This window comes from Carcharhinus amblyrhynchos, chromosome 12 (assembly GCF_965287045.1).
Source record: "Carcharhinus amblyrhynchos chromosome 12, sCarAmb.v2.hapA, whole genome shotgun sequence".
Taxonomy (NCBI): domain Eukaryota; kingdom Metazoa; phylum Chordata; class Chondrichthyes; order Carcharhiniformes; family Carcharhinidae; genus Carcharhinus; species Carcharhinus amblyrhynchos.
The window spans coordinates 39,105,870-39,128,941 of NC_137335.1; the positions used below are offsets into that span (position 1 = coordinate 39,105,870).

General features: G+C 40.3%; 1 protein-coding gene across 1 annotated transcript in view; it reads left to right on the plus strand.

Moving 5' to 3' along the window:
- fancl (FA complementation group L) overlaps nucleotides 1-23,072 on the plus strand; it is a 62,745-nt gene that overhangs the window by 22,559 nt on the left and 17,114 nt on the right. Inside the window, exons 5-8 of the mRNA XM_080200398.1 lie at nucleotides 1,145-1,201; nucleotides 6,423-6,520; nucleotides 10,520-10,616; nucleotides 16,848-16,916. Coding sequence (XP_080056524.1) covers nucleotides 1,145-1,201; nucleotides 6,423-6,520; nucleotides 10,520-10,616; nucleotides 16,848-16,916 — 321 coding nt within the window. The remainder of the gene's footprint in view (nucleotides 1-1,144; nucleotides 1,202-6,422; nucleotides 6,521-10,519; nucleotides 10,617-16,847; nucleotides 16,917-23,072) is intronic.

Below are 23,072 nucleotides of genomic sequence, written 5' to 3' on the forward strand. Positions count from 1 at the left end.
CAGATTCAGATACTTTTTAAAAGAGTTTAGAGTCTCTGTCTCCTCCACCAACTCGGGCAGTGAATTCCAGACACCCACCATCTACTATGTAAAAGATTTCTTCCTCTTGTTCCTTCTACATCTTCTGCAACTTACTTTGAATCGCTATCCCTTGGTCCTAGAATTCTATGTCAAAGGAAGCTCTCTCCCTCTCATTGATTTGTACACCTTAATCGAGTCACCCCTCAGCCGCCTTTGTTCCAAGAAAAATAACCCCAACCTATTAATCTTTCCTCATAACTACACTTTTCTAGTCCTGGCAACATTCTTGTAAACTTCTGTTTTCTCTCCAAAGCAATTGCAATTACAATTACTGTCATATGGTGACCAGAACTGCACACACTATTCCAGTTGTGGCTTCAACAGTGTTTTGTACTATTCCAACATTATACCCTTACTTAAATATTCTTTCCCTTTGTCAGTGAAGGAGAGCATTCCATATGCCTTCTTTACAACCTTATCTACTTGGACTGTTGCCTTTAGGGACCTGCGTACTTGTATGCCAAGATCTCTCACTTCATCTACCTCTTTTAGTATATTCCCATTTATTGAGTACTCCCTATAACTTTGACTTCCCTAAATGCATTACCTCAGACTTCTCTATGTTAAAATCCATCTGCCACTTTACTGCCCACTCCACCAACCCATCTGCATTGTTGTAGTGTAAATTCCACCAGAATTATCCATGAGAATCTCTTTAGCTTACATGTATCCCTATTTGTGTTCAAATATTGACCACATCAGATTTCAGGCATTCAAAAGCTTGAGACAGGAGTGCTATTTCTGTACAAAGTTGTTTGTTTCTTTAAAAGGAAAAGTTGTGCAGCTGAGTACCTGTCAACTGGCCTGTCTAAATATTGTAATGAGTTTCTGTTTACAATGGCATCGGAAACCAGAAGAGTATTATTGGTATTTGTGTTGCCTGACTTATTATCTCTCCTCCTCCTCTTCAGCTGTCCAATCATGATGGCTACAAAATACAAGTGGTATAGACAAGAAGTCAACAATTACTTGGAATGCTTATAATCTAGTTTAGCCTTCTAATGCATTGTGTTGCATCACTACTCACTGAAAGAGTATTTGATCATTTTCATTTCCTCTACAGAGACTGCAGCACTGCTCTGACCTGGTTAGTTTTATGTTGGAGTTTAAGACAGTTTTGGTGAGTGAAAAGGCACCCTAATCTCGGTGAATGCGGGCTTCTCAGTGGCGCATATTTTTACATGCTACAGGCGGGTGAATCCCACCTGGGAGGCGCTGCTAGCACCAGTGGGAAATAATCCTTGGCTCTTCACGCTGGTGAATCGTAGAATCAAAGAATCCCTTTAGTGTAGCAGGAGGTTATTTGGCTCATCGAGCCTGCACTGACAACAATCCCATCGAGGTCCTATCCCCATAACCCCACATATTTACCTTCTTAATCCTCCTGACACCAAGGGGCAATTCAGCATGGCAGATCCACCTAACTATCATGCCAAACATCCTCTCCACTGATTAACAAAAGTAGTCTTGCGGATACTTCAGTCCCATGGAACATCATCTCTAATTTCTCATTTGAATTTCAGAGAGACCAGCTTTGTTTTGTAAGTTACAGTCTTTGAGAGGAAAAACTATTGAAAGATATTAGATGCAAGCAACCGAAATTCATATAGTCAAACAAAAGGTGAAATAAAACAATGGAAATATTTTGAGTGAATGGGGCAAGAGAATTTTGTTCTAATTTGGATGGAGGTGCAATGGGAGGGACATTTAAAAGGTTCAATGTACAAACAATGTGTAAAGTTTGAAACTTTATGAAAAGTCAAATTGACCTTGCAAATCTTCAACTTTTAGAAAGTGCTGTAGGAACAAAGTGAACTGAGCTAAATTAAACCCTGAGTTGCTATGTATCTCAATCCAGTTATTAAAAATGGGAATTGTTTTTATTTTTGTATATTGGCTTATGTAAAGTATCAATCAGATGTCTTTTTTTGGGAAAGAAAAACTTTTGGGCCTTGGGAGCTTTGAAATGAGTAAGAAAGAACAGGTGAATAGTACTTTTGTCTCACATGGTGAAATATTTGTCGTAATTTGATCCCATGATGGAAAGTCTCATTGATTGAAGGAACGTTCTGGTTTTTCTTGACTACAAGGTATGACGAGTAGGTAGTGCTCCCAGCTGCAAATGAATACTGCAGGAGGAGCAAACCAGGAATAAAACTTGACAACAGGAGCTGTAACTAAAAAAAAGTAGCAATAATCTTTAGTAAAATGGAACTGAGGTCGCTAATAATGTAGGTCAACTGTTTTAAATTCTTCAAAAAAATTAAATTTGCCACCTGCATATGATATGAATTATTAATCTGATTAACAGCTGGTGATCTGCTTTGAAGTTTTTTGCCAAAGGTACCTTATAACTAGCCGCTAGGTGGCCAAGAGTTTGCACAGGAAAATTATTTTTCTCCTTACCCCTCTTCTGTTGTGTAATACATCCTTCACCCAGAATATTCAGGCGAGAAAGCTTTGGAAAATCTCAGATATAAGTCTATTAATTATTCTATAGTATAGGACGCAATGTGGAACAATGCTGTCTTTTGACCAGTAATTTGCATTTATTTATTTACTTTCTCTCAAAATTGCACTATCTAATCACCTCTTGTGCTAAAGGTGGCCAACTGGAAAGACTGTTGTCTCCATGAGCAAGGAGTGTTGAAAGGTACAGAACGTACCTCCTTGAAAACACAGTTGTCCCATGTGATTCTCCATGTTTGGCTTACCCATGACTATGGAGCTTTGTGTAATTGGAAGACGATGCTATATGCAAAAGACGGGTAATTTGCTGTCATGGATAGATTGGCAGCAGTCACTGAAAATTAATCAATTTTGTCTTGTGCAATCTAATTTTCACCTAAAGTCTGTAACTTGTCATAATAACATGCCCCAAGGCTGTAATAAAAACAGAAAAAGCTTGAAATTCTCAGCAGGTCTAGTAGCATCTGTGGAGACAAAAACAAGAGTTAAAATTTCAGGCTGAAATTTTGCGTCTGTTTCGTTCTCCACAGATTCTGCAAGACCCACTGAGTATTTCCAGCATTTTCTGTTTTAGAAACCTGCAGATTTACAGCATGTGCAGCATTTTGCTTTTGCTTGCCAAAACTGTCATCATTTACTTCAACATTTATTTGGCTCATGCATGGTTCTCAAAGTCTATCAATTTTAATACAATATTGACAGCATTGACAGATGTAACTTCATTTTGGCCTGCTGGTGGAGTTTTGAGTTTAAAGCTATATACATTAAGTGAAGATAACATTGTTGATGGAGCAGTTAAAAGATAACACCGTAGTCCTTTTGAAAAGGGGTAGAGATGGCCTAGTGGTATTATTGCTAGACTATTAACCCAGAAGCTCAGCTAATGTTCTGGGGACCCAGGTTTGATTCCTGCCATAGCAGCTGGTGGAATTTGAATTTGATTTTAAAAAATCTGGAATTAGGAATCTACAGATGACCATAAAACTAATCTCGATTGCCGGAAAAGCCCATTTGGTTTACTAATGTCCTTTAAGGAAGGAAATCTGCTGTCCTTATCTGGCCTGCCCTATGTGTGACTCCAAAGCCATAGCAATGTATTGACTCTCAATTGTCCTCTGAAATGGCATAGCAAGCCACTCCGTTCAAGGGCAATGAGCGATGGGCAATAAATGCTGGCCCAGCCAGTAACACCCATGTCTCATGAATGAATAAGAAAAATTAATCCAACACTCAATGTTAAACCATTTGACATCTTCTAATTTTATTTCCATTGCCATCTATGGAAGATTGACTGAAGGTGAAGATTGGAGATACAAAACTGGCTGTCATTTCTCTATCATCAGATTTACTATTGCACAAGTCCAGATCTACCCCAGAGAGCGCTGGTTATTAGTTTATTCCAGCATCATAAATAATACATTAAGTTCACAAAATTCAACAGTACAAATTGAGGGCATAAGAAAAATTATAATAGTGAAGCATGTTCACTGAAATTCCTTACACAGAAGAGCATGTTTTATCAGATTTCAAAAATTTTTGGACTTCCTAATTTGGCTACATATGGGCTTGGTGCCCAGTCAAGGATGTCTGTGGGGCTCAGGTTGTTAACTGCCCAATCAGAGGACTGGCAGCTCTGAAACCTGAGCAGACCCACGAGGAGAGGTGGTTGGGTCGGCAGTCTCAACAGTGTCTCCACATGGAGATGGCCTTGAACAAGTTTGTAAAGGTTAAAATTTAGGGGACTGATCAGTATGCCCTGTGGGGTGGAGGAGAACCTCCCCACTTGCCTCTCAGATGGTCTGTTGAAGCCCTCGGTACAGCCTGTCTTGCTTGTGACTCCCTTTTTTGGTCATGGAACCTCTGGCGGGACACAGTCCTATTGCTTGCAAAACGTGATTGGCTCTGTGAAATAGTCTGTAATTGAGCCCTTGCCTTCTTGATCTTGCCTCACTGTTCCTCAAAGATCCCTGGCAACAAGACAGTAATGAAAGGCTGTCCTGACACAGCTCCCTGCTGTGTGCACCCGCCCCCCCACCCCGGCACCACTACCATTCTTAGAATTCAACCCTGAGTTTCAGAAGAATATTCAAATCCAAAGTCATGCAGAATATAAATATTAAGTTTTCTTGACCTCCTGACCTTGGTCCAGAATGAGTGGAAATTCCCTCAAGTTGGAAATTAAGATGACAATGCTGTCAGTCCTTGCCACGTACTGTGCCAGCAACTTCAACCTGAGCCCTCACGTGTCTCGAGGCTAAACCAGTCTATTTGCAAACTTGACTATAGCTGAGTTTCTGACTCTATATTCACATCAATCCCAAAGTCACCTTTTGCCAGCTCTAACATTGCAAGTCCTGTCCCCTATCTCAAGCCAAAAACTCATCTTTGATTTTGTGACCTCCTAGACTCAGCCATTCTTTCCTGGTGAACAGCAAGCCTTGCACCATCTGTGTAACTCGGCTCTCTGCAACTGAACCTACACCAAGTCCTGTTTATTTGTCACCCTGTACTTGCTGACCTACATTGATTCCCAGTCCAGTAATGCACTGATCTTTAAAATGTTTGTCCTTGTTTTTAAATTCCTCCCTAACCTTGCCTGTCTCAACCTCTAATCTTCTCCAGCCCTTTACCTGTCAATGGCATCAACACTCCTCAAATCCTGGCCTCTTGCACCTAGAATTTTTAGCATTCCTCTATTGGTACCAGGACCATCAATGCCCAGGCCCTAAACTTTGGAATTCCCTCTCTAAACCTCTAGATTTATCTATGTCTATTCCTTTAAGACTTTTCTGAAAACCTGCTTCTTTAATCAAGTTTTTACTCACCTGATACCTCTTGTTGTGGTTTAGTGTCAAATTTTGTTTGATAATGCCTTTGTGAAGCGTTTTTACTGTTTTCAAGACTCTATATGAATGCAAGTTGTTGGACATGCCACTTTAGTTGTTTTCAGTTGTACTTTTTTTTGACTTGTCAACCTTTTAGCAATGCCATTTGTTTTTGTAGGTTGGCAAGTTTTGCTGCCTGATTTGAAATGAGACTAGTCCTGCCAGTTTTCTTTCAAGACTTTCCAAAGATTAGCTGAAATATTGCTGCAAAGTGTGCCATCTAGCAGCCAAATAATGAATTGAAGTAATTGCATGGAGGTTGTCAAGTTTAAATGCTGAAATAGTTTGATCTTGGAACATAATAAATATGAGCAGGAGTAGTCCATTCAGTCCTTCTAGCCTTCTTGGACTTGAACAGAGTCATGGCTGATCTCTCTCAGTTCCTTATTCACCCACTATTTCAACGTACTTCAATTTTGTCAGTATCGACTGATCTTTATCATTAATATATTCAAGTGACTGAACATCCACAGCCCTCTAAGGCAGAGAATTCCAAAGATTCACAACCTTTTGAGATTAGGAGAAATTTGTTCCCACACTCCTCAGTGGTTAACCCCTTATGCTCAGTGTGTGACCCCTATGTCTAGACACTTCAGCCAGAGGATAGTTTGCTTGGAGGTTTAATATACTACTACAGGAGCTATCATTCACTGTTTTAATCTTTTAAAGGTTTCTGCAGGGTAGCTGCTTACCTCCACTTGTATATGTTGGAAGACAGCATGTTTTTCAATGAATGTTTCCTGCCGATGCTTGCCTCTAAAGCAAGACCACTTGCTGACTCTGTTAAATCATTGAAGTACTTTTTATTGAGTTATTGACCTGCTCTGAGAAGTGATAAAGCTATAACAAAAACATAATAATCTCAACTTCTGCAGCAAGTCATTCTGTCGGCCTAATGCAGTGCAGGTTCATAATCTGCTCTAGGATTCTGAGTTGTATAGGAAATGTGCTGTAGATGATTGCTGAACAACAACTTTATTTTTGTAGGAAATTGCCTTGAGGAACAAGCATGAGCTGCAGTCCCCTCCTCCTCCACAGTATTATGCACAACTTATTGAAGAAATTGGAACTTTGGGTTGGGATAAGTAAGTAGTGTTTTTCTTTCAGTTCTGTTATCATTATTGAATTTGCATACCTTTATGATTGCGGCAAATTTCGTTAATATTGTACTTTCATTCATTACTTAATTATGTGGATACTTATAAAGGAGAAGTTATATGCATGGTTTTCTGCCGAAACAGTTCATAGAATCCCTCCACTGCAGAAGGAGGCCATTCCGCCCATCGAGCCTGCACCAACAGCAATCCCATCCAGGCCCTATCCCCATAACTCACATATTTACACTGCTAATATCCCCAGAACCTGACATATTTACACTGCTAATCTCCTGAAATTAAGGGGCAATTTAGCAAGGCCAAATCACCTAACTTGCAAATCTTTGGACTGTGGGAGAAAACTGGTGCACCTGCAGGAAACCCACGCACACGGAGAAAACATGCAAAATCCACACAGGCAGCCACCTGAGGTCGGAATTGAACCTGGTCCTGGCACTTTGAGGCAGCAGTGCTAACCACTGTGCCACCATGCCATCCCTGAGTGGCATTGGATTAATAGATAACAAAAACATGCTGGAAACATTGAACAGGTCTGGCAGCATCTGTAGAGAGAGAAATGTTAACAAGGCCTCCTTCAGTGTTGTAACCATTCAGATGTTGCCAGACCTGCTGAGTATTTCCAGAATTTTCTGGTTTTGCTTCAGATTTCCATTCTGCAGCATTTTGCTTTTGTTGTAGTTGGATTCTGAATTTCATTTTCCCTTGTATTTTCTCAACTGTACCTTCTCAGGAAGAATATTCCGTAGCCATTGTATACCCCCAGCTGTTCAAGAACTGCATTACTAGAGGCTAAATTACAACTTTCAGCTTGATAACTTGTCCATGCTCCTGCAGCTGCTGGGGTAGACAAGAAATCTAATTGAAGTGTTTAAATTGATTTAAAAATATATATATGTATAAGACAGAACAACTACTTCCTTTGGTGACAGAATCTAGAACAAGGAGACATAACAAAATTAAAGACAAGCCATTTGACCTTAAATCAGGAAGGATTTTTCACAGGGTAGTAAAAATAGTTCCCCCAAAAAAGTAGATACTGGGTTAGTTGAAATTTGCAAAATTGGTATATATAGATTTTTATAGATCCAAGTATATTGAAGGGATATGGAACAAAGGTAGGTCAGTAGAGTTGAGGTGTGTATCTAACTCATTGAATAGAGTTGAGGGGATAAATATCATACTCTTGTTCCTAACACCTTAAAAAAGCTTTAGATTAACTAGGAGATTTCAGAAGATGGACACTTGTAGTGTACATTAACATTGAAATTTATTTATGTATTTTGAAAATTACAAATGCTATTCAGCGTGTTTGTATGCAGAACATGTTCTAAGAGTATCTGGTGACTCTACAATACTTGTTAACAGTAATACCAATATTGATCTTTGGAGAGATTCAGTTCATTGGAGGATATAATGACTGGAGGATATTATACATGATAAAGAAATACACCTACTTGTTGCAGTTCTGCTTTGAGAACATACCGTACAATGTCCTTGGTCAGAGAATTCCTATAAGCTCATCTCCATCTGCTTTCTGTGTGCCCATTCCTCCTATTGGTGCTCCTTCTTCTCCATTAGTAGTCACAATGGAATGCCTGACAGGCCTCCAATGAAGGCAAATGTGGATTGCCAGAAGGACTTTAATCCCAATTGCCAGTGGTGTAGAGAGAGTACTGACAGCTGTAGAAGTTTTCAGCAATCAAAATCCACATCACTTTACGAGCCAAAAGTCAGAGCAAGCATTTCAATTGTAAAGCTTTACCTGAAAGCAAGAAAGGATTTCTTTCAATTTAACAGGAAGTGACAACCCTCCTGGCTGTGTTAGTGGATTGTTGAATAGTCAGTTGCTAAGCTGGTGACAACTAAAATGGCATTTGAATTCTTGAACTAGCACAGATCTTTAGTTTGCATATTAATATACAGCTCTTGTCAGTTTTGGGCAAGAACACTAACTGAATAAATCAAAACCACTCAAACTTAACTTTGATTAGTTCTCTGTCTGCTTCTTTATTTGAAAACTTCTATACACTGAGCTTCCTGTTTACACTGAAAAATGAGGCAGTGGGCAAATGGAAATTGTCCGCTATGTGACATACGTGCAATACAGGTGCAGTAGGTGGTAAAAAAGACAAATATAATGTTGGCCTTCATAGTGAGAAGATTTGAGTACAGGAGTATGGATGTCTTGCTCCAATTATAAAGGCCGTTAGTGACGCCACACCTGGAGTATTATGAGCTGTTTTGTCTCCTTATCTGAGGAAGGATGCACTTGTTACAGAGGGAGTGCAGCCAAGACTGATTCCTGGGATGGTTGGACTGACATGAGAGACTGAGCCAGTTAGAACTATATCTGCAGGGGTTCTGAAGAATGAGCAAGGATCTCATAGAAACCTATAAAATTCTAACAGTACTAGATGGGGTAGATACAGGAAGGATGTTCTCGATGGTGGGGGTGTCCAGAACCAAGGGTCATAGGCTTAAGGATGAGGGGTAAACCATTTAGGACTGAGATCAGGAGAAATTTCTTCACCCAGAGAGCGGTGAATGTGTGGAATTTGCTGCCACAAAAAGCATTTGGAACCAAAGCATTATATTTTCAAGGAGGAGTTAGACACAGCTCTTGGGGTGAAAGCGTTCAAAGGATATGGGGTGAAGGCAGGATCAGGCTATTGAGTTGGATGATCATCCATGATCATAATGAATGGCAGAGCGGACTCGAAGGGCTGAATGGTCTGTTCCTATTTTCTATATTTATATAACAATTCCAATCAGATTTAAATCCCTTGAAAGCTCGACAGGTCTAATCAACTTGTCAGTTCCAATGAGTTTATCCACTTTTTACGCATTATTGTCTCCTTTTAACAAACCCAAAGGGTACCTGAGCACCCCCCCCGCCCCCAAAAAAGCTGTCAGTGGAACTCTCCTACCTCTCCAAAAGTGTACCCTACCTCTTCAAATAACTTTAGCACCTTTAGAACTTCTTTGTAAATCCCACCAGCCATGTGTTGGACATCCTACAGCAAATGTTGGATCTGATTGAAGCTAACTGCGCTTTTACAAAACGCAGCTATCTCCATGAAATACAGATGTGCAAACTGTAACCTGTCCTTGTTTCTCCACTCCCACTAATCAAAAATGGTGGGTGCCGAGTTGGGGGAGGGACCTCTGGAATCTAGCCCTGGCCTCCAACACTGTTTAGACTAAGGCAGAAATCCTCTCTGTCTTTACAAACATTCAGACCCAAGTGTCACGCTACAAGGAATAGTAAATTTCTTAATCTGTAATTACTGTACAAACTTTCCGCACAACAGTTAGAAATTGATCAACAATACTGATCTGAGCAGTTGAGTGTCCACCGCTGGAATAGTTTATAGATTTTGTGGTGCTCTCCGATTAAATGAACTGCATTAATGAGCTTCCGATTTAGAATTGTATACAATTTGTGTTAAAGTAAATATGGCTAAAAGCTGGAATTTAGAGAAGTTGCATGTGCACAAATGATGGCTACATTGCAAATGCTAATAATTTGCAGAACGAAGGATTTAATGAGAAGGAGCAGATTAAAATCTAATAATTTTAATGGGCTTAAAAAAACATGCCTCCTGGTCTAACACACTATAAAACTGCAAAAATTGATCAAAGGCCTGACAGGAAGTTTTATGTGTACATAAGTAAAGGCTGACAAGAACCTGCTGTGTGTGCCAAAGGTTCCCATGATGGAAAACTGAAACATGGTGCTCACTGACCACAGCGTGAGCCTTGACACAGGTCGTAAATAACTTTGTGATATATGACCACATTAAACAGCCGACTGGTGTATTAACAGCAGTAAATCTGTGACAGGAGAAATGCTTGGCACTCAAGACCTTGTCTTTCTGATATTAGTTTCAGATTAATAGGGGTAAAGCAAACACATCAAATCACTAGTAGACTTTGATTTCATAAACCTTTCATATATTTTCTTCTCAGACTTGCTTATATAGATGCAGAGTTCAGAACCATTAAGCTGAAGGCTGAGGATTCTGCAGGTCGAGAGCATATGATCACAATTAAATTAAAATCAAAGGTGAGGCACTGGTAATGGATTCAAAGATAGAGCACTGGGATTTCTTTTGAACTGTAATTTTGTATATTAAGAAAAATCAATATCAGATACAGGGAGATGGATTTATTCACTATGGCAACTTGGTTCTCGATATTAGTCGGTCTTGCATTTTCATCCTACTTAAGAGTTTGAGGTTTTAAACCAATGATATAAAATGGCCTGGTTCACTGTTGCATTTATTTGTGTTTTTTAGGCTAGTTGATGCTGTAGGTAAACCCTGGGACTGCTCAAAATAAAATAAGCAGTGAATCAGTCTTGATCATTTAATGTTAACTTAAGATCTCAAGCAGTTAGATATGTAGTGAGAGCAATTATAACTTGGAATTAGCTTCTAGAATTGCAAGAAATATTTAAGGGATGACAGTACACATACTTACAGTATATTTTTTGGTTTGGGCTACATTTAAAAAAACGCCCCTTTGGGTAATATATAAATGTCTAAAATGAAGTAATTCATACTTCTGTTTTGAGGGTGTTAGGTACACGTGCCACACTATGCAAAGTAATGCACAGAAACAGGTATTGAGAAAAACATCCCTCAAGTAATATTAAATGCCTTGTTGGTAGCAAGGGAATGATATGAGGTCTTGGGGTTGTTCCTGCTCCCTCTTCCCACCTTAAAATTGACATTTGAGTAGACCAGGGTACTTTGCTTCATCCTGCATTAATATGTTATTTCAGTTTTTTTCATAGCTTTTCATGTTGTCATAATTTAAATATTCCCTGTTGATTTTAAAAGGCAGGAGTTCTATATACCCGTCAGGAAAATGTTTTGCAGGTGATGCATCTGTGCATGATTGACAAGCCGCAGAATGTTCAGTCCTTCTGTGGCGGAAGAAGTTGCAGTTGTCAGTTATCTTGTTATGCATACTTTTCTTCATGAACTAAATGACTTAACCTTTCAGAGTATAGGACTGCATTAAATAAAAAACTCTATTAATCATTTAGTTGTGTCTCTGTCATTGAAAAGTTGGCTATGAAGCACGAAGCTAGAATGTTCATGTGCAAACCTTGTGGCAGGTGACATTGAAACTTAGTTGCTAACAAATAGAATTTGCATCATATGCTAGAAGGGAGGTATGATGTCATTTAACATTTCAGATTTGATTGTGGCAAAGAGGATAAAATTGCCAACGTTTTGAATTAAGTCTTATTGCAGACTGCACCTATTTACTGGTGTCTTGGTATCTTTTTAGAACAAAATTGATAATTCCAAGTAAATGTGCAGTGACACTCAACACTGGAAACAAATGTTTTTAGAAGTCAATTGCAGTTATACCTCAAAGAGTAAGAACATTTCCTTTTTCCCTTTTGAGCCTGGCCTGAATAAATGTTAAACAGGAACTTTATTAGTGATTTGTTTGAAAACTTTTGACATAGCTTGCAAAATGGTTAAGGAATCTAATAATGAATTGTGTACAGCTGCTGTTGAATTATTAAAAAAATAGATGGTGTGGATGGCTTTAACTTCACAGAGCATAAAGTACATATTTCTGCAGGAAGTAATCATATTGTGTTGGTTTATAAAGAGGCCTCATTAGATATACATAGATCATAGAACATTACAGCGCAGAACAGGCCCTTCGGCCCACGATGTTGCGCCGACCAGTTAAAAAACAATGACCCACTAACCTAAACCAATCCCTTTTCGTCCATAAATATCCATGGATCTCTTAAACGCCCCCAAACTAGGCGCATTTACAACCGCAGCAGGCAGGGCATTCTAATCCCTCACCACCCTCTGGGTAAAGAACCTACCCCTGATATCCGTCCTATAACTACCCCCCCTTAATTTAAAGCCATGCCCCCTCGTGCTAGCTTTCTCCATCCGAGGAAACAGACTGATATAATTTGAACTTTGTTTTAAAAATGTAGGTTTGTGCATGCTTGTATTACAAAATCTTTATTTAGAAAAAAAGTCATCTTGAACAACAATCTATTGGCTGCAATGTTTAGCTCAGTAGCATTTCTAGAGCTTGCTCTTTGGCAGCTGAATAGCTAAAAATGTCACGCATGCTTTCTGTGTGGCCCTCACAACATCCCGTGCTTTTTTGATTTATTATTGTCATGTGTATTAGTATACAGTGAAAATTATTGTTTCTTGCACACTATACAAACAAGGTATATCGTTCATAGAGAAGGAAAAGAGATTGCAGAATATATTGTTACAGTCATAGCTAAGGTGTAGAGAAAGATCAGCTTAGTGTGAGGTAGGTCCATTCAAAAGTCTGACGGTAACAGGGAAGAAGCTGTTCTTGAGTTGGGTGGTACGTGACTTCAGACTTTTGTATCTTTTTCCTGACGGAAGGAGGTGGAAGAGAGTATGTTTGGGGTGCGTGGGGTCTTTGATTATGCTGGCTGCTTTTCCAAGGTAGTGGGAAGTGTAGACAGAGTCAATGAATGGGAGGCTGGTTTTCATGATGGTCTAGGCTTCATTCACATTTAGAGTTGGTGTACCATTTGTGGACCGAGAGCACAGATCATGACTTCAAACAGCCTCTACAACTGATTTGATGCCCACTTTGACCTCATCATAACAGGATCGTAACAGGTCCAGTTAGTACCCTCTTATTATCCTTAGCTGGTATGCATCCAAGAGGAACCCATTAAGCCATCCACCCCACCAGCATTATTTAAAGAACTGACCATCCAACTTCCACTTGCGGTTTTTGTGTTGTGAAACTTGTAGACGTACTGAGCTGTCTGGTCATACAGGTGGTGAGGAATTTTGACCGTGATTTCTGGCTACTAGAGATTGCTCGTGGCTGATTGATGGAGGTATGGCGCACTGAGTGCCATGAAAGTTTGTTGATACAGTGGATGAGAAATTTGATGGTGTGTTTTCTGATGTCATTGAATTTCTTTGGCACCGCTGCTAGGTCCTTGGGGGTTAAACTCCAGGAAATGACCTTCCTCATTACCTATTCCCTTTTCAAGGTGTGCCTTGAGGGTTTCTTGCTCATGCAGTAGATATAATTTATCTGGATTTGCAAAAGGCCTTTGATGAGATGCCCCATAATTGGCTGATGAATAAGGTCAGAGAAAATGGAGTCGGGGGCAAGGGACAGGATGAATTGCTAGCTAGACTTGAGGCAGAAATTGGGAATAAGAGGTAGTTATTCAGAGCGGCAGAAAGGATGGCAACGTGCAACTGAATATAACCGTTATTTACAGATATTTGAGCAAGATTCAGCCCCGAGAGTTCTAGTTTCCCAATTTCTTGTTAGCTCAGCAAATGCCAGTTCTCTTATTCAATAGTCTATTATCCAGATTTAATTTGTTGTATCAAATGTGCGTTGCAATATTAGAATAATGCATTTCTCAGATCAACATTTGCATATGAAATGTCTCCGACGAAAAGGAAAGCTATTTTTGTCCATTTTGAACTTTGTGATATACACTTGTCAAGTGAAACTTATTATTTTTGTGCTGTATTGGGTCACGCTCTTGTCGAAGCACTTGATTATTTTGCTGTTGATGTCAAATGTTTGTAGGTCTTTAACTGAGAAAGTCTCTACCTTGTCTCTTCCATGGTTTTTTTCATTGTTCTAATCTTCCCTGCAAGTACTTGTGTAAAGGATTAAATGCGAATGCTGATCCTTTAGACTGAGTAACTAAAGCTGAAAGGTGTCACCTAAATATTCTTCAGCAAGGAATCAGTAACTTCAGTAAATGGGAACAACATTTGCTGGGAAAATTGACGCTTTTAGTTTTGAAAATTCTTATGTTAATTCTATTTAAGATGTTTCATGTGGATGCTGCAATCTTCAGTTTCTAAAGTTAAAGGCCTCTCTTACCCTTGAGTTTCAGTTGTGCAACATGCACTTCTTAAAGGCCTTGCTGGGATTGCTATTGTACTGCATTTCTAAGACTGAGTCGGGGACTCTCCAGGAATCTTCCAAACTGGTGGGTGGGATGTGGATCTGAATGCCCCGCCCCCATTTCTGATGGATCCTATTATTGTTCAAGGAGGGAAAACTGGGACATCTTGCAACCCCCACATGTGGGAATCCGAATTCAGCAGAGCCATTTGAATTCAGTGTTAAGTTCAAAAATGCCCTGTTTTCACTGTGTCGCACACAGTTTGAGTTATGAATCTTTAAAGAACTCATAAATGCTCTTGAAGGGCAGATAAGGGAAGAAATGTTCAGCCGGTCTCTCCCCAAAGCTGAAAATTCCCGTCAGAGGTCAATGGACGTTTGCATGGTCCACCCCCACCCGCTATGATTCCCGTGGCGGGCGGGACAGGATAATTCTGTCCAAAGTCTCCAGAACGTTCAAACTGAACAAGTTATTTAAATGGATAGCCCTTTAAAAATTTAAAAATGCATCCTGCCTGTGTAAAAGAGTTGAAAAAAAATGTTCTAGCAATTTTAATTGCTGTTTGTTACACAACCCAACATACTATCATTATAATATTATTAATGCTAGGCTGCTTTCTACAACCTATTGTTATCACAATGAAGGGGTTGTGAGTTCACAGTTTTACAGCTCAAAGAGATTATTAAAGGATTAGCTGTTTTTGATCTGGGTTACAAATACAAATTGGTTTGTTTTGATTATGGACAAAGTATTTGAACAGATTCACATGTTTTGAATGGCCTTTCATGAATGAGAATTTTTAATGCAGTGAACTCTATATTTAAAACTTCATTGCATCTCAGCACAGCTCTTGGTTCCTGGGATCTGGTCATGGTGAATACTGGATGAGTTGACATGGAAGGTTTAAGGGCAAAGTGATGGTAAGGACTAAAACCTGGTGTTGTCAGACTTTTTACAAGGATTGAATTGACATAGGGGCAATAAAGGGCCATGGGGATTGGTGGGGTCATGGATTGACATGGGTTGGGAGTACATTGGCATAGGGCATATGAGTGGGTGGCATGAGTTGACCACTGAAGGATGGGCATGTGTTGGCATGAGTTGGTATGTTTAGGTATGGGAAGTGGATGCAGGGGTGAAGGCTATAAGACCAAATATCTAAGGAAACAACTGAGATGAAGTTCCAGAGAACCAAGGTGGGCCTTGTAAACAGCCCATCTCAGCACTTGGCAACTTTGGTGGCCACTTCCAATTTGCATCCAGGGTGGAGGGCCTGACTCCATCCCACAACCTTTCCCCAAAATGATCCTGCCATTCAGGTGAGGTGCGGTGAGCTGGGAAATTTCCTAATTCTCTCCACCTGACTTGGGAGAGGAAATCCAGGACTTGGTGTAGAAACTTAACACTCCATTGTCAAATATCTGCTTTTATTTGATGGGAACAAAGAGGGCCTAATTCAGAATTTCAATCTATCTTTCAATGCCTCAGTCACAAATATTTCAGGATCAGTTTGTGATCCCTTCATTTGTATTGTGTTTTTCAAGGAAGTTCTCGAGTTACACCTTTGCTTTTATATTTAAGAACAGGAGTTAGGCATAGTTTTGACTGCTTTTGATGGGAGTCTATTCTGTGTGCCCTGAGAGAGGAGAGAGATGGAATTTCTGATAACTTAATTCTTGCTTTAAATATGGTAAACATTTGAATGACTAACAGGGAAAGACTGTTAGGAGAATTGTGCATTTAAACCTATTTACATGCATCTTCTAGTACAAGTCATTAATGTGTCAAGTATTTGGAGTCTTGGCTTTTTTTTTGCCTCCAACACAAACCAAGAGGCACTGAGATCACTGGTCAAGCCCTTATGCTTTGGTTGGAACCAACTCTCCTCAAGCCAAGAATTGAAAAGGATAACATTTTATTCTGCGCCCACTTGGTTGTTGTGATATATGGCATTTAAGAAATTTTGCGATCATTATTTTTAAAGTTTGCATGGATGTTTTACTGTTTGCATTTCACTTGCTAATCTGGAATTTATGACTGCTTATTGGGTGTTTGCTGACTTTCAGGGGAGTTGTAAGAGAAAGAAGAGTGAAACCTGACAAAACTACAATGTAAATTCTATTATTTTGTGTAAACCAAAATGTATGCAGATATGCATAAATGAGAAAGTTTGAACACAAACCGATATTTACTAATTAATGAGATTGAAATTCCTACAGTATCATTTCAGAGATCCTCCATAAACAAGGAGGAACTGTGTCCTAATGGCTTGCTGTCAAGGGTTCAGAGGTCTGATCGTTAATGTTTGATGCCATTCCTGAAGGCATTCAGCAACCTATTCCTTATCTGATGCTTTGTTTTTGTTTTCAGTATCCAGCTGAACCACCTGATTGCTCTGCAGATTTTCCTGTTCCCTTTGTAAGCTCTTGGACACAACAGGTACTGGTCAAATTTCATAAATGTTCTTATATTGTTGTTTATCTTTTTTGTAGCATCAGAAATGTTCTTGTCAAGGGAATATTCTACCTTTGTAAATTATCACTTTGGGTGACACAGTGACACAGTGGTTCGCATTGCTGCCTCATGGCACCAGTTTCCTCCAGGTGCCCCAGTTTTTGCCCACAGTTCAAAGAAGTGTAGGTTAGGTTGATAAGCCATGGTAAATGTGCAGGATTATGGGATAAGGGTGGATGAGTGGGTCTGGGACAGATGCTCCGTCGGACAGCTCGTGCAGACTTGGTGGGCGAAATAGCTTGCTTCTGCGCTGTTGTGATTCTATGATTATACAAACTGAATAAATCTTTGACATTGCCAAATCTGCTGTTAAGATAAACAGATATCTTGTTTGGAGGAAAAAGCTTATGAAAACATTTCAAGGCCTATTGTTTGTTTGAGCCTCAATGGTTTGGTTGGTTTATCTAATAATTGGCTGAACAATACAGCTGGGGAAGGTTCCCGGTCTACACTGTGTTAGTTAATCATGGCTAGGTTACTGGTAACAATGCTACAGTCAACTCAGGCTGGAACAGAAACATTGGTCAGAGTTCCTGATCCTGATCCTTAACCAGTGAGTTTTGCTGCAGCGGGTTACATGATGGACTTTGTGTGAGGAAACATTGTCCCGAGCTGCAATGAGGCCTACTCAAGTGAGTGAAATGGAGCCTCAATTACTTCATATGAACAAAAGTCACTCGGGTGAAACACCTGAAAGTGACCACACCCCTGAAAGGAGTCGAGGAAGAAGGAAAGAGGGAAAAAAATCAGCAAAAGGAGAATAATCAGTGTATTCTATTGAGTACAAACTGACACAGTTATTGGCATAAAAATAAGCAACAAGCAATTGAATGGAATTGTTATTCACTGATACCTGTGCAAAATACAGCTGATAATGGAATGACCATTTTTCCAGTGTTTCTTTTTTAATTAGTTTAATGTTTTCTCATAATTTCCAACAAATATCCTGCCACTAGTTATTCAGAAGGCTGGACCATTCTTCTGTCCCATCCAAGTGTACAAGACAGATTGACCTCTGAGTTCAAAAAGTCATCTGTCCTACCGTCCTTCAAGTTGGTTGTGTCTCTCTTCAATCTTGATATTTAAACAAATGAAAATGGTTGACCCAATGAGTCGGTGAATTCTGGATATTCTAGGATAAGATCAATTGGCCTTTTTTGTGGATTTGTAAATAAAATTGCAAATTGTTAGTGTGTCAAGATTAGCCCATACTGAGCATGGAACTGGTTTACTATAAATTGCTTTTCTCTGAGAAATCAATAACCTTTTTTGTTAAAATCTTTAAAAAATCTTGTAGTAATTAATAATGGAGGAGAGTGTAGAGAGTGGAACAAAAGCAGTAAAGACTGGGATTTTCTGAGAAATCGGCAAAGTCCAAAAGCAAGCAGGGAAATCTCTCTTTCACCCGCCAATGGCAGTGGTGGCTTTTCACCCCCTACTGTGCGCAACTTGGTGGAAAAAATTGAGAGGCATGGGTTACTACATTGAGTCACAAGTGGGACCCTCTGATTTGCTCTCCTCTCATGACCTTCTGTAATCCAGGTGCCATGTTTAAAGGCAAGGACTTCCCAGTGTGCTGGCACTCCACGGACAACTGGAGGCGAAGAATCTGCTGAGTCCCAGTTAGCTCAGGAGCCTTTGGACTTAGTCATGCCTCAGTTGCTGGAGCTATAAAGATGAGCTCAGAGACATTATGAAAGGGTATCTGCTACCTTGTTCAAATTGCAAGGCATGATGGAGAAGTCTGTTGGCCTTCAGTCTGAGGTGATAACTACATCATGCCATCTCATCGGGGTCAATATTGGCCCATGTTATGGGTCCTGCATTGCTGTATGAGTTGCATTCTATTGCCGAGGCATCCATCAGTGCCAGTGGGAGAAGGGGTTCTCTTTCACTCCAGCTGCTGCATCTCCTCCAGGAGTCAGCAGGATGCTTTGCGGCACCTCATAGGGAGGAGGGCTGACAGCTCAACATTCCAAGGCTAACCACTCTAATACTCTGGAAATGCCCAGTAGATCCAAATCCCCTCTCTGCAGGCCGAGGAGGGTGCAACTGCCACAAAGCAGGAACCTGAAATTGGGCCACGGCCTCTTTGACTCCAGAGGGTGCTTGCCAAGGTCAATACGGACAACGAGGCATAGCAGTCAGTGGGCCAGTGCGGATGTTGAGGGAGCACCAAGATGTATTGGCAAGGTTAGAAATGTTAAGAAGATGTAGTTGCACATCGTGGGCATGGGTGTTAATCACTTGTACAGAATGTTGATGATTATAAATGCGCACCCAATCGTGTCTCCTTGTCTATGGTTCCCTGTAATGTTGAGTGGTATTTGTGGAAAAAAGATGTAAAACCTTGGTTTCTGCTCAAATTAAAGGCAAGAATCACAGTCTAGGATCTCCCCTCTGTGCAGTGTATAACTTTGAGTTCAGTGATTGTCTCATTCAAAGTCACTCTCCACGTCAGTGATCCCTGCACTCTGATTTGGTTTGCATTTGCTGCAAGAATCTTACACCCAAGTGTTGCAAGGTTCTGTGATGTCCTTTGCCTGCTCTCGCTTCCTTCCCACATATCTCATCAGCATTCCTGAAAGGTGAAGATGTGTGCTGAAGGGAGCGGGTGATGCTGCCTGCTAAAGGCTCAAATGATCTGTTCATGTGTCCATTGTCTCTTAGCAACATTTCCATGATATGAGTTTCTTCAGAGTATTTGATTTGATTTATTATTGTCACATGTATTAGTATACAGTGAAAAGTATTGTTTCTTGCGCACCATACAGACAAAACATATCGTTCATAGGGAATGAAAGGAGAGAGTGCAGAATATAGTGTTACAGTCATAGCTAGGATTTAGATACAGGTCAACTTAATGCGAGGTAGGTCCATTCAAAAGCCTGGCAGCAGGGAAAAATCTGTTCTTGAGTTGTTTGGTACGTGATCTCAGAACTTTGTACCTTTTTCTCGATGGAAAAGACTATGTATCTCCGTCCTGTACTCGGTCTCGTCATGTGCACTGCCCTCAGCAGCGTCAGACCTTCCAAGTTGTTCATGGCAGCCTGCACCTGTGGAGACTGGAAATCCCAGCGCTTACTCTTCCTCACCTGGCTTACCGCTGTTGAAGTTGACAAAGTTGTGTGCCTTGGCAAAAATGATGTCTATGATCTCCTGAATACATTAGTGGGTGGAGGCTTATGAGATACCATGCAGCTCCCCGTTGGAGTCCTGGAACGAGTCACTGCTGGAGATTTGAGCATGGCCACCGGCAGTGGATGCCCTCTAAGTCTTTGTTCTGCAAATTCCTGCAGAACATGATGTAAGGTTTTGGCTCTCATTCATCTGCAGGTAGCACACGTGCTGCCTATAGATCCTGGATCAAGGGACAACGGCCCTCTGAGAATGATCCTCTGTATGGGGAGCAAGCCATGTTGCCCATAGTTTCGAGGGTTCTGCTCCTCTCTTTGATAAGCCAGGTGCCTCTGCTGCATTCTGCACTTAAATTTCTCCTGCCTATAAACAATGAAGGAGATAGCAAGATTACCAGGCTCCATCTTCCTAATGGTCTCCTCACTGCACAATCAAAGAGAGTCATAAGGGCCAGCATTTGTCTCCTAAGGGCCACTCTTGGTCAGGTCATCATCCTGTGCCTCAATACCCCTTTATGCATGGCAGAGTGTCCTGGCCATTAATTGGATGTCCAGTGTTCAGTGCACATGAAGGTTCACCACAGTCTCATCCAACAGTACCCCACACCACATGTTGGAGTGACAACAGCTTTGACTGCTTGTCTGCATCCTGAACGCTTTGTTCATGCACTGGCATTATCCTAACCTGCACAACTAGGCTGTGCTGTTTTGTTGGATCATGAGGGTGAATGTTACAGAATAGAAGGAGGCCATTGAGCCTGAACAGATAAAAATCCCACCCAAGTCCAATCCCTATAACCCCACGTATTTACCTTGTTAATCCCCCTGACACTAAGGGGCAATTTACCATGACCTAACTTTTTTTAAAAGTTTATTTATTAGTCACAAGTAGGCTTACATTATCACTGCAATGACGTTACTGTGAAATTCCTCTAGCCGCCACACTCCAGTGCCTGTTCAGGCCAATACAGCTAACCAGCACATCTTTGGACTATGGAAGGAAACCAGAGCAACCAGATGAAACCCATACAGACATGGGGAGAACGTACAAATTCCACACAGTCACTTGAGGTCGGAATTGAACCCGGGCCTGTGAAGCTGTGAGGCAGCAGTGCTAACCACTGCCACCATGCTGCCATGGGATTTTTGCCATGCACCTGAAAGTAGCTTAACTTCTCATCTAGAAGATGGTGTCGCTACTGGAATTCCAGCTTCAACTTTGCACACACATTCCTGGAGTGGGTCTTGTTAGTACCAATGTGATGTAGCGCGTTGTCAAAACTAAAAAAGACTATCTACAGGCAGAGGAGATGTGGGACTTTCTATAAGGTGGGGGTAGCAGTCAGAAATATTAGAATTTAGGAAAAGAATATCCATTAACAGAATCAAGACTGAATAACTGAAATTTGAGAAGTTACCACTTAATCAAAGCCAGTACATGAAAAGAGACAGGGGAACTACAAAGGAAAATGTCAAGCATTGAAATCTTCTAAGTTCCAATAATTGTAAGAATGCAGAAAGATGAGTCACAGTGCATAGAGTAGACATGATAAACGTTGTTATAATATTTAGTTTGAGACAAAATAATCTTAATTTGAAGTAAATCTTGTTGTCTTTCTGTCCCTTTTCTGTCTTTAATTTGTATTTCAAAATAAATAACTGTCCAAGCCTGTTACTGTAGAACCTATTAATTACAGCAGAAAAACTGGTAACTAAATACATGTTATTTTGTAACTATTTTGCTGCTCTTGTTTATTTTGTAAAGATTTGGATCCACGCACTTGTTGCCAAGCGTTAGGCAGTAGTATTTGAATATATTTTTAATTAAGGCATTTTTTTTTGTTCCACTGCTAGAGTTATAGCTTGACATTTTTACATGGCATCCATATTGAAATGCATAATTTTCCTTATGGTCCCTGTCTTCCTGCTGGGATGATAATGTTTTGATGTATTTTTCTGCTGCCGTGATGAGAGGGCTGCTGCTGCTGCTCTGACATATTCATTCAGATGAATAATTATAACTTGTGCAATGTCAAGCAGATGATGGCAGGTCTTTGCACATCAAGCCAAAGCCTGATCGCCAGTGCAGGTGTTTCACAGCATGATCAGATAAAGCCAGTGGTTTGAAGCTGAGATGGCACATCGCGACTAGTGAGGAATGAGCATCCAAGGGCAAAGTGGCCTATGCCCATATGTAACTGTTATCTTACCGGACAGCTTTATCTCGTGACAGGGCTGTTAACCTATTGCTCCTGGCTCGCAACAAAAAAAAATAAAAACACGAGCTAAAGTCTGTGGCTTTCTTGAGGAAAAATCACCTGGAGGCAAAGGGTTAATTTCTTACAGGCTCATCTCTGACTGCAGCCCTGTTAACATTCTGCATTCAGTTCTTTTTTTAAATTTTAAGAAATGAGTTGTTTTTTTCCTGCAGATGATGCACCTTTCACTATTAGGCGCCTGAATCTGCTAAATGTGGCTACATGTTCAAAAACCTGGTTCCAAGCTACAGGCATTGAAAGTAGAGAGGTTTGGCTTTCAACTCTAGCAGATTTTTGGGTTGTGTAATTGTTATACTCCGACAGTCTGCTTTTTAGTTATGTACTGTCAGTGTGAGTTAGAAAACGTAATGCTTGAATTGTGTCTTAAATTAAAAGTCCTTGGCCTGCACCACAAAGATAACCAAAGAAATATTGATTTTTTTTTTGTTCAACCCATTTTTCAGCGTTACAGCCACTTTTACTGACAAATATGTCTTCAGACTTTGGTGTGCAAAAGGGAAAAACTTTTTAAAAATGAATTTAAAAATGTGAAACATAAATGCTTTATTTATAGAAAGGAAAGTGTGGTTGATGAGCTGTCAAGCACCTGATTGCCTCAGGGCCTTGGAGTTGAGAATGAAAGTGATTATTTGGAAATTTATATCTGAAAATGTTCATGAGGTGAA